General features: G+C 40.9%; 1 protein-coding gene across 1 annotated transcript in view; it reads left to right on the plus strand.

Annotated features, from left to right (window-relative positions):
- Window positions 1–12,678, plus strand: part of pard3ab (par-3 family cell polarity regulator alpha, b) — a 233,486-nt gene that overhangs the window by 34,187 nt on the left and 186,621 nt on the right. The window contains exon 2 of the mRNA XM_013912826.1: window positions 2,756–2,857. Coding sequence (XP_013768280.1) covers window positions 2,756–2,857 — 102 coding nt within the window. The remainder of the gene's footprint in view (window positions 1–2,755; window positions 2,858–12,678) is intronic.

The following is a 12,678-nucleotide window of genomic DNA, read 5'->3' on the forward strand; positions in this document are numbered from 1 at the left end:
CTTTTTTTCCTTTATAGTTAAAAATTGTAACATATTGTAGAGTATCTTGCGAAATACATCAAGTTAGTCTGCGTCCACAACTTTGCATACAGTGTCTTTGTCACATGTCAGTACACTCAGGACTGTGTAATACCATTTGAATACTTCTCAACTGTGGACACTGGCACTTCCAGACATTCCTTTTCACGGTGTCAGGGAGATCTTGGTGCTCACGACTCGGCATTGTCTCGCTAAAACGTAGTGATGGGCTTCCCCTGCTGCCAACCCGTTTGCCTTGGCCTCCTTTCAAGTCTGCTGTTGGACTGTTGAGGGCTCCAATAGTTTAGATCGGTCCTCCTTTCTTTAGCAGAGAGCTTCAGCAGAATAATGTCGTGAGAATCTCAATGAGGCCCAGAGGGATCAAACTAGAGTGAGAAAGAAGATGCCACATTAACTTGTTTGTAATGTTTTGTTTTGTTTTTCTCTCTCCGAAAGTCGAGTGAGACAGTTTGAGGGATGATGTGCACAGAAAGTTGTAATACCCACATCAGAGAGCTGTTATGTTGAAACATTGTTTACTATGTGACTTAGTCCCTTGTCTTAAGTCTGGCACTGTGACATTTTGCTGTGAGCTATTTTTGCGCGATGAACTTGGCACCACAGAACGACACACAAACACACACACATCAGTTTTAAAGTCTCTTTGTGCCCAAACCTGGTCTGTCCCCACACTGACATACTATAGGGGACTTTAAATAGATTGTGCTGCTATGTGCACTTATTATGTGTGACTATCTTCTTAAAGCCTCAACTAAAGAGCAGGCTGGATTAGTATTACTTTTTAAATCTGCATCCTTATTATCTTAAAGTGCATTAGATACATTGTATATAAATATTCTAATAAGCTGATGGGTTATCGGGGTCATTCTCAAATTGACGTAACAGTTTTTGTAAAGTAGGTAAAATCCTGGCTTTTTAAGCCATTCTTGAAGGCTCACTCATTGTTAATCATAAACAATAAATCAAAGTGTTTAGATTTTATGGTTTTTGGGGAGACGCCCCAGTTGATTCAAAACAAAACAGTAAAATGTGTTTTGGCTGAACTGGCTTAAAGGCAGTGGTTTGTGGCTTTCTTTCCCACAACAAACACAAAAGTTGGACGTGCTGGCTCTGTTTCAGATGAATACTTTGGACTGAATGCTTTCAGTTATAACAGGCAGCGATAAATTTAAAAAAAAGTTCTTGAGCACACACAGAAACCTACAGTAATTTGTTTGCATTGGCTTGTTTGCAGATGTAGTTCTGGTGAGTGCTGGCTACTGCTTTTCTGTGTCAGATAAGTTTTACAGCTTAGCTTTGATTTCCAGAACTTCCATCTTTTATTTATAGTCGCATACAGCAGAGTGTTCCTAATAAACTTCAAGTTTCATTTTGTTACAAACCCTCTGTGTTTGAGGTCTCCATTTCTTTTTAAACTAGTGTTTCTGAGACAGTGATGCTTTAGGGTGGTTCACTGTTAATGATTACGGTTCAGTCACTACTAAAGTCTGGTCTGGCCAAACTTCTTTTTCATTTTTTCCTTTATAAAATCGCTGACATTAAATGTTTTGTGTGTTTGTGTCTGAGATCCATCCTTTAGAATCCACAGGGTCTTTGTGTGTGGGGTTGCACAAAGTGACACTGGCTGTAATAAACTATGACATCTGTCACAGCAGCGAGTGGGTGAGTTAAAGAGAAGCTAAAAAAGAGCAACACATGAAAAATACTAATGCAGCTGTTTGAATTGTCGTGTTTTCACTGAGTGCTTTTAGACTCACACTATCAAAACTATCATTGCTGTATAGTTGCATTTCCCCCCCCAAAAAAATCAGTTTCCTTCTCTGAGGCAGGCCTGTCATGTAGTATTAGTTTGCCAGTTAAACACATCAGACGTGCGTCTGGTGCCCTTTTGCAGTGAGCTGCATGTGTTGCAGTGGAGTGGAACTGTATAAGTGGGTAATGAGGCTGTAACCCTCAAGGCTGCTGTGTGTGTGGGACGAAGCCAAACAGTCACTTCAAAAGTTAATACTTTGTCAAATGATGCCAGGACACTGGGCACTTCCATGCATGTGCACTCAACTCGTTCTCCCGTTTAGCTTGGAGCAAGTTACATGTGCACATGGTTTTGCGTGTCAAGACCCAGGGACGGGGCTTTACAATCATCTGGGAGTTGGATTTCCTATTTAGAACTGCGTGATGGCGGTAATACTCTACCTTTTATCCCTGCCTTAGATTGTTATTGTAAAGCTACATTTTTCTATAATTGTACAGTGTCTTTTTCTCTCCCCTCTCTTTTCTTAACCCTTGCCTTGATTCCCACTTATTTCAATCAAGCGTGACCTTTGCGTGTGCTTTTCATGTCAGAAACTTTGACACGTAATTGAGCTTGATTATATAGTGATGGTGGGTGGCATTCCTCGCAGGTCTCGATGACTGTGATAGTCTTGCTTTAAAGAGCCAACAATGATGAGATGAGCGGCATGTCAAAGTGTTTGGAGTGTCCGCTGGTGGACTCGTGGACTTTTCTACTGAAACCCTTTATCAGTTCTCATGATGTTTATGCTTTAAGGTTATATGTACTCATTTCTTTGCATTTAAAATATAAAATGAATAAAATGGGTCTTGAAGGCCATTTGGAATATATGCATCTTCTTACAATTGCTGCCACACTTTTTCATGTGTCGGGTCATTTTAAAACGACTGTTGATTTTCATCTTGTTACCTCCTTGTTCTGCAGGATGCCAGCTACTGGCTGCAGGTTCACCGGTTGGAGCATGGTGATGGGGGAATCCTCGACCTGGATGATGTGCTTTGCGATGTGGCTGATGACAAAGACAGGGTGAGTAGACATGAAGTCTTTAAAAATGTTTCTTTTTTTTCTGTTTCCCAAGGCACAGGAAGTGCTCACTGACCAGACAGATAAGAGATTTTGTTGTGCACCAAAGCGCCTCTTATCGGTTTCTGGATTTTCATTAATGCCGTCGTTAACCATTTCTTTAATCAGTTAAACGCTCCCCATATATTTACATGGCCTCGCCTATCTCTTGGTAAATCTAAGTTAAACAGATCGAGCAGTGTGCTTTACTTTAGAGCTCCTGAACCACGACTTTCTGAGGTCAGGAATGTAAATATTCAGTTGTTTTCTTCCCAAAGTCTACAGCTATCAAACTAGGCACTCATCATTTGTGCGTGCAAATAAACTCCAACCTCCCTGACTGTGTTGCCATTCTGATTCAGGTCATGGTGGTTGGTGGGGGTGTTATTGTTAAAAATCCCAAAAAAAGAACAATGAAAGACAAAAAAGTTGGTCCAGAAAAAAAGATATTTGTATAGATAACTGAAACATTCTTTTACTGCTGTTATTCATGAGCAGCATCTCAGCCACTGGTGGTGTGCGACAATTTTGGGAGAGTGTGTCATGATTTGTGAGTTTGATCGTCGACGTGCAAATTCTGAACACATTTTAACGGCTACTAAATCCCTGTGATTTTGACTTTCTACAATAATTAATGCAACAAAACCCCCGTCCACTTCTTATATAGTTTTTTGGAGACCTGGAATGTAAATCTGCCCGTCTGTGAAGCACTTTGGGTCGACTTGTGTCGTTTAAATGTGCTCTAGACTATAAAAACATAGATCCGACAGTCAACTCAACATTTTTATAGTGAAAATTTTAAGTACATTTTCATTTAAAAAATGATAATAATTGCACAATTCAGTGGCCTATATACTAAACTTAAAGGATAGAAAGTATCAATCCTTTTGAGCCAGTATTGATCCAGTACCAATACCAGGATTGCTATCGACGCTATCGATATTTGGATCTCCCACTTCTATTCGCTCCACTCATTTGTTTTCAGCCAATCAATGCCAAGTATTATTTCTAAGCGGTTCATTTGGCCAGTAATCTGAAAATATATCGAGAGTCTCTGTGAGGTATTCCACTGGAAACAGACTTCTGCACATAGATAAAAACTACTGATTGTATTTTCAAAGATGAAGAGCTGATTTTTCCATAGGTGCTAACAGTTTTAGAAGTCGTAACATTTGGTAGAACTTTGGCGACCCAAACACGAAAACTCCAGCTAAAGTTAAAGTAAGAATTGAGATTTCAGGTGCACACGATCTACTTAACTTCTCCCATCTGCTCTACAGTCAGTGGCTCAAAGGAGTCTTTGTGCTTTCTGTGGCGCACACTCTCTCATGCAACCCTTTCAACCTTTGTTTATAAGCCCTCATGCCTCAGTGTTTATCTGCACATTTGTGAGTTCATGTGTTTACGTGTGCACCCTTACAACGAGCTGTCATCATGCTCATCTTTTCACATCCCTCGGTCTTTTATGCTCGGCTCTCATTGGTCCCTGCAGGCGTTTCGCGCAGAAGAGTGTGCGTACATTTCATACATGACAACCTGTCAGCCTCGCTGACACACATCTGCATCACTCTCACCGCTATAACACAAAATCCTTTGCGGGTGGATGTTTTGCTTTTCTACAAAGTTTGAATGTACACAGGCATCAGCCATAAGAGCAGAAGCACCCGTTTAATGTAGTGTAGCAGAACATTAAACAGCAGAACGTGACATTGTAACAAGATGTTATCCTTTCTATATTAGCCCAGTGAGTGTTTGAAGAGATGCTCTTCCTTTTGTGTAATTATTTATGATGATGACAAATAAAAGTGATAATGTTACACAGCTAATACAGATGCTACAATTTTTTTTTTATATAAATTGCTTATGTTTATAATGTGGCTTCATCAAGTGGCGCTCATACCAAAAGAAATATCCCTTATAAGGATGTGAAACAGCACCACAACCAGCTTTCTAAACATTCTTTCAAGTACCAGCGATGTCAGTGAACCTTAATATTTTTACTTTTAAATTTAAATTTGTCATCAGTAGTTTTAAATGTTCTCCCATTGTTTTTAGTTTTTGAAAACTGTGGATTTGTGTAGATTTAACACTCCAACAGGAAGAGTCTGATGTGCTTTTACACTGATCCACATTCATGTACACTTAGCGCGAGAAAAGAGGGGAAACGTAGGGACATCAAACATGCATGAGTGTGAGTGACTCCGTGTGTCCCACTGAACATGACTGGTGGTCTCCTGGCAGCTGTGACTCATCTCTGCCATTGCACAGGAGCTTTTTAAAGACTGGAAGGAATGTCTGGCCCATCACACAAGGACACTTTTATTAGCTTACACTGGAATGAAATGGGCTGCGTGTAGTGCTCATCTGGGGAATACAAGTATATACAACACAGTTTAATACTTTACCGAGTGTTTGTGTCTGTATCTGTGGAAGCACCTTTAAGTATAAAGTGTGTATTTAACACAGTACAGTCAGTATCATCGTTGCCAGAAAAAAGTGGCAGTTTGAACTCACACAGAGGGAATATTTTTTCAGATGCCATCTTTTCCTTCTTTCATCAGACTTCCTTCCTTTCCCCCCTTCATACCATATTTTCTATGAACTGTAACAACATCAATAACTAAGAATCTACTTTGGCTGCTGACTCTCTTTATAGTTCGTAATTCAGTTAGTAGTCATTGCTTGTGGTCATAGAAGATACCTGTTTGATTGGCTGGATGGTTTAAATGGTATTACTTGGGACATTCACTGGAATAGAACAGAATAACCCTTAATTGTCATTGTACATGTGCAATGAAATTGTGGGTGATCCACACCAACAGTGCCAGAATAAAATATAAACAGTAGACAAAAAGAATAAGTAGCAAGCAGGGGAAATGTATATAATCAAGAGGGATACATAGAAAAATAAGAGAAGGGCACAAATTAGGGAACAAGTTGCAAAGTGCTTGGAAGTAGTGCAAAGAAAAGCCTGACTAGAGTCCATGTGTGAGTGACCCGAGCGAGGTGGGTTACTCGGATCATGGCTCAGAGTGGTGCAGTGAGTGGGCTGGGGTGGGGTTAGGGTTAGGCCCAGGGCAAGGAGCTGTTAGTGAGACTGGTGGTGCAGGACCTGATTGACCTGAGGCGCCTACCAAGAGGGCAGCGGGTCAAACAGGTGCTGGACGGAGTGCTGTGATGGCCCAGGTTTCACTGAGACAGGAGGATCTGCCGATGACCTCCAGGGGTGGCAGAGGGCAGCCAGAGGGCAGTATTAATTATACTGTCTGCAGCCTCCCTGTTCTCAGTACAGCATTACTGTACTATATGTGCTTAATGTATTTAAATAACTCAGTCAAGGAACAATATTAATTGCAAGTGAATGAGCTAATTATTAAATAGAAACCAAATCTCTCTTGCTCTCTCTTTCTAGTCTTGTGCTGTGGCTCCCTCTTCCCTTTCTCCCCTTCAGGTTCATGTTTATTAGCCATATGGAGGTGTGGTAGTTAATGTGTGGTGAAAGCATGATAGGTGAAGCAAAACTGGAATAATAATGGAGTCTTAAAAAATATATATATATTAAAAAATGTACGACTTCTTTTTCACTCGGGCGACCCAACACTGTACATTGTTACTAATGGAGATCATGAAGCGTCTTGCTTTGATTGGATTACATAAAGGTGGAAATTTTTCTGCTACTTTGCGATAGATAAGTACAGCTGTACAGTAGTCACCTGCAGACACAGTGTACGTGCTAAGGTTTGGCCTGCAACGTAAAAATACTTTGATCATCCTCACCAATCTTTATTGTGTTGTCTAAAGTCCAGGGGCAGTACATTAATAGTTACCTAAGACATGCACACACTCTTCTGCACTGCAGCGCACACACGTGCAGACTTGGCAGCACAACACTACCCAGCATTACCCACCTTAAATCTTCCCCTCGTGCTTGCATTGTTTTGTTTTTTTTCCAGGAGCCCAGCGAAAATAACTATCCAGTTCTCTTTGGTCTCTTCTGATGCGCACCCACCGACGTACCCCGGGAGTCTTGATGACAGACTTGTCCCTACACAAACTCCTGCAGCGATGTCACAACCCTAAGTGACGGCACCTGGGCTGTGCCAGCACCACATTCCTCTGAGCGTGTGTGGTGTCAGGGTGTGCCGCACAGCTGCGCTTGCCTTCACTCCATCGCTGACACGTCTGGCCCCGGTCAGCATGGTGTCTGGCTCTGTGACAGGCGCACTGAATATTTAGCTCCGTGTGTCGGGGTGTACGTGTGCAGACATCTGTGCCTTCTTCAAACATGTTAAATTTACACAGCGTCTTCATTGCATCGGTGTTTAACTTGGATGTGGAAAAGTTTGAGTGTTTTTGTACGTTTTGTTATGTTTTGATTAATACGATACACTGAACAGAAAGACGGAGTGATGTTCCTTGTATACTAGTTCTGACTTGAGTTTGCCTTATGCATGTTTTTGATTTTGATCCAGGCGATATCTTAGTCTGAGCTGAATATAGAAGCGTCTTCCCGTGTAGGAGACGAATAGACACAGACAGGAGGGGCCGCTGGGTTAAATAAACCCAGAGAAGTTTCTTAAAACCACTCCATCAGTCTTCTGTTTATCTTGTCACAGAATATCAACAGACGAGCAGGCTACCACTCACAGTTGGCGTTGCGCGTGCATGTGTGTGCATGTGTGTGCATGTGTGGAATCGGAGCAATATGATCCTTGTGAGCAAGTGTGCTGACTGTCATTCATGCCTTTGCAGGGCTTGCTACTAAATTACTTAGTGTTACTTTCTTTGAAGCTTTTTTTTTTGTGCATAATTTAAGATTTTAATCTTGACACTATTAAAAATATATTTAATAGCTTTTGTGCAAGAACTAAATATTTAAGAAATGATCCCATTGGTGGAAGATATGATAATAAATATAGCTTGAAAACAAGGCTGCCACCTATTTAAATCAAAAAGAAGCGTTTACACGTATTGATCTAAACTCTTTGTATTTGTTGTGTCTGTGGTTGGTATTGATTTTTCTAAGTGCATGCACCAGGATGGGGAAGTGCTGTGAAACTGATCCCCTCTGAGGCCTCTTAAAGGCAGATGCTGACTGATGCTGAGTATGGAGATTTTTTTTTCCTCAGATAGGAAACGGGTCATATTGGAAAGAGAGAGGAGCGATTGGGAATTGAAGGGTGTAGTGAAATATTTTCAGTAAAACTGATTATGTATTTCTCACATTATACTCTCATTGCCTTGTTGTTTGGGGAGGATTTTTGTCCAGATTCTGAATCGAACCTTAGACAGATACTGCCGATCTGAGCCACCTGAGCATGAAAAAGAAAGTTGTTTTTTAAAAACCATATAGGGAGATGGATACCGTGGATAGTGCTGCTGCGAGGCGGATTTTGGTTTGGACCACTGCCTGTGTGGAGCTGTTCCAACAACAGTTGGTTGAGATATATGTATCAGATGACCTCTCATCTATGTGGTGGTTAAAAAGAAACAAAAATAGCATCTTACATACTGAAATACATTCTGTCGGTTGCAAGTGAGAGTTTTCTTTAATATTTCAGCAATTGTCAGTTTCATGCCAGTCAGCAGCAGCACTGAAAAAAGCTCTGGTTGTAGAAGGCACTGTGTACTTCTACTTATACAGCTGCGTGTTTGCTGTTTATGACTTTTATCCTGTTTTTCAAACTCTTGGAGCTGCTGCTGTAAACAGAAAATGCATAAGCTTCTGTGTACTTTCTGTTTACTTCTAGTTCTAGAGAAAGCCCTCTAAGAACTCGTGGAAAACTAAAAGTGCAGGATGCAGAATACGATATGACTATATAATATAAATATTTCCCCAACAAACAGAGAGGTTGTCTTGTTTTGGACTGCTAAAACACATCTCACTTTTACCAAACTACGGCCGACCGGGCCCCTCCTCCAGGCCTCAGTGATCCTCCTCAGGGAGTGTTAGTGGTGACCTCATTTATTCCAGGCTAGCCCTCCTCCTTCTCTTCCTCCTCCCTTTCTCTCTTCCCTCTTTCTAGCCTCCTAATGAGAACAAGATGACAACTTTATACCAGAATCAGATGGGTGACACAGAATTTTTCTGAGCAAGTCTTCCTGCATGAGTCGAGGGGGTGGACACAGAAAGAGCAATCAACTCTAGAAATGCTATGCATGAATATATGGAAGTGACTGCCTTTTTCAAAAAGTTAATATTGTATCTTAACTATTTTCAGTTGCGTGTAAGTGTCAAAATGTTTTTTTTCCGCATTTGTGTTGAGGTGAGTAGACACACAAAAAGTAGAGTTTGAATGACCGTTTTTTGCTGGCAGATGTCAGAATTAATATTCAGAGTAATTACAAATGATTTTATACTGGCCAGTACATACAAACATATACATTTAGTATAATACAGACTGTATATTGAGCCATTGTAACACATGCACAACAGCCCTGAACTCAACTCGACGTCACCCGACAGAGGCGCCAGTGTCTGGCGCAGTCATACGCATGTTAGTTGCTCTTTAACCTGCCTGCTCCTTACTGAAGTCTGATGTGCAAATAATGCCGCTAAAGGTCCAGTACATAACCGCATGCATTATATCTGTGATTGCATTATTGTGGGGTCTTTGCCTTACAATATAAAGCACCTTGGAGCGACTGTTGCCGTGATTTGGCGCTACATATACTGTAGATAAAATACCAAACACAAGCCCACATGCTCAGGCACGATGGAGAACCAGTATTTATGTTCTCTGCTGACGTTATGATGAAATCTGATTTATGGTTCCTTCATAATTACGTAATGACTCCAAAAAGATCAGAGTCAGATTCTTCACTATGATGAATGTGATATTAACATCGATCAGATTACCTATTTTATAGTCTTGTCAAAACAGTCGTGCCCAACCTCGCCTTGTCGTTCCGTGTGAAGCAACACGAAGCTTTTTATGAAATGAATTTACGCGTACTTGCTGGATTGATGACATCCACTTGGCTTGCCATCAGTGCGGAGTTTAGCATGTTTGTCTTAACAAGCACTTACTCTCTCCCTCTTTGTAAACCGTTTAAGCTCGTTGTTTGGAGCGCGTTTAATAGCCGTAGCAGACGTACTTGTTTAAACAGAAGAAATGTTGCAAATGGTAGAGCTGTTTAAACTTCGGAGGTGTGTTTCCGCTGCTGTGCCTGGTCATGTTTCAAACAGCCCACCTCTTGTGCTCTGCAGACAGTGGCTTACTCACCCGACAGATGAATACTATGGCGTTATTTTTGTGCCACAAATTTATGAATTTAGGTTTTCTTGACCATAATTGAATTCTTTAGGAAGTCTATGCAATCTTTAAGCCTGTATCAGTGAAATGTAGGCCTTTTCTTCATACTGTCTTTGTCTTTGTATCGTGTACAAATCATAGGTATACTGTCTTGGTTGGTATACAGTTCTGTCTTTGTGCTTCCCAGATGAAAATCAGCGTTAGACTGTTTGATGTTGCGATGAATTTGTCACTTCTTCGTAGGTCTTCCTGCTTTAATTAGTTGCAGTATGCTGGCATTGATGCCACACATTTAATAGCCTATTACCTCTAAATCAGGGCGACAGACTGGCAACCTGTCCAGATTGTACCCTGCCTCTCGCCCTATGACAGCTGGGATTGGCTCCAGCCCCCCCAACGACCCCGACAAGGATAAGCGAAACAGGACGGATGGATGGAAGGAATTACCTCTAAATAATGAAGTGAAAATCAACATTTTAAACATATATTTTTGCTGAATGGAGTCAAATGTGTGCATGCAGAGTGTCAGTATATGAGCAAGTAAATAAAATCACTTGTCTTTTTTTTTCTTTACAAGTCATCCGTTCTTACTGTGCATGTTTATATTACGAACATGATTAAAATAAATAGGATTTATGTGTCACAGTGAACTTAGCTGACCTATTGTTGCTGTTATGGACTCATTATATCATTAAAAAAAGGTTACACTGCCTACGAGCTGCAATAATTGGTTATGTGTGAAAACCATGGTCTCAATTTCTTCTATAATTAACATCAGATTGCAGATTGCTTCATCATAAATTTGTAAGATTGGACAGAAAAACAGTTTAAATAAGATTCTTCTATACCTCCTATGCCCCTAATAAGCCGTCTATTATTCACAGTGCTGTGTGGAACGATTACTCACCCACACTTAAGCAGTCTCAGCACTTCACCTTGAGTAACTGTCACCCACACGAATCCAGAGTAATGATTACTCAAGTGTGTTTGTGTGTGCATGCATATGTGCGTAGACTTCCTGCATGTTAAGTGCATTTGCACTCTGTGCATTGTGTCTTATGCGTTCATCTTTTGTATTGCGGGTCCTTCAGCATAATTGCAGGTTAGCAGTGAGTTAAGCGTCGCTGGCTGTCATCTCCTTCTGTGGTAACAGTGTGGTGAGTCTTCGCTTCCCTGCCTCGTTCTGTGTCTGATACGGTCAGAGACCAGAGAACCGACAACACGGCCTGAGCTCGACAACACCGTACATGGACATGGAGAAATAAATCCATGTCCCGCTGAAGAGCGCAGGAAAAAATTCAGTCGCTTTAAAAAGTAGACTGACTGACATTGTAATAAACTATTACTGAGCTCTTAAAGATTCATTACTCATAAACGCCACTCTCTGTCGTCATGGTGATAAAGTGAAATTGGATTGAAAACTCTAAACTGAGGAAACATAGCTTACGCTGGCCGTTGTAACCATATACACTGTTTTTGAAGCTAAAAATGGTACTTCACCTCTATTTATATTGAACACATCGGCTCACATCCGGCATAAGTACCTCGTGCATTCACTTAATTGTATCATCTCATTTTAGAACAGCTTTAATTCAGCGTCCCGTACCAGTTTTAGTTCAGTGCTGCCCACCAGCAGTGCAAGCTCATTTAAACTTGGCACAGGGAGCTTTCAGCATGGCAACTAAACACTGATGAAACTAAAATAAGAGTGATGAGCTGAGGTGTTTTAGCAGGGCACCCAGAAATCCCAATATTCAAACATTCCTTGCATGACTGCTGCTGTTCAATGTATTTCTGATTTTTCTCACTTTGTGTTAAATTGATGGCAATGTAGTTCACATGACCCCCTGTAAGACAAGTCAGACTATATGGATTTTTGTTTAGAATAGTTGAATAAGAATATGCTTTTATAGCAAAAAAGAAAAAAAAAAAACATAAATTACTCTGTTGACTCAAAAGATTTGAACAAAAGGCAGCAGCTGCCAAAGAGAAAAGACTTTTGTTAATCCGTGAACCACACGTTTGACTAAAACCTGCTTTCGCAGGAATTTGCATTGGCCTTGAGGTTTTTAATCTTAATTTGTGATAGAAAACTGTCAGGAGGAAACAAAGACTACGCGGAAGGAGTCAACAGGAGTGTTTGGATTACAGCGTCTCACAACAGATGTTTTTGTGTCTCTGTGTTGGCGGTAATGAGATTATGACTCCCCTCGCCCCCGCCTCCCCTCCTTGTCTCCTTTATCTCTGCTCCTCCATCCACTGTCTTCGCCATCCATCTCTCTCTGCTTTTTCTCCCCTGCCTCAATGCTTGATTTCCTTTTTTGTGTGTGTTTTTTGCTTCCCCACCACAATAGTGTTTTTGGCAGGATATAGTCAAGTATTGAACTACTGGCTCCGTGTTGTACTTAGGTTTTGTGCGGTAATATAGTCCTCATATAAAAATCTTCAACTATCATGATTGAGGAAGAGTAAGATTAGGCCTGTCCTGCCATCTAGTGGTGTTCTTGTGTCAGTGCATCTTTCAGTACT

Source organism: Pundamilia nyererei, unplaced genomic scaffold (genome assembly GCF_000239375.1).
Source record: "Pundamilia nyererei isolate P.nyererei 1_Seehausen unplaced genomic scaffold, PunNye1.0 scaffold00103, whole genome shotgun sequence".
Lineage (NCBI taxonomy): Eukaryota > Metazoa > Chordata > Actinopteri > Cichliformes > Cichlidae > Pundamilia > Pundamilia nyererei.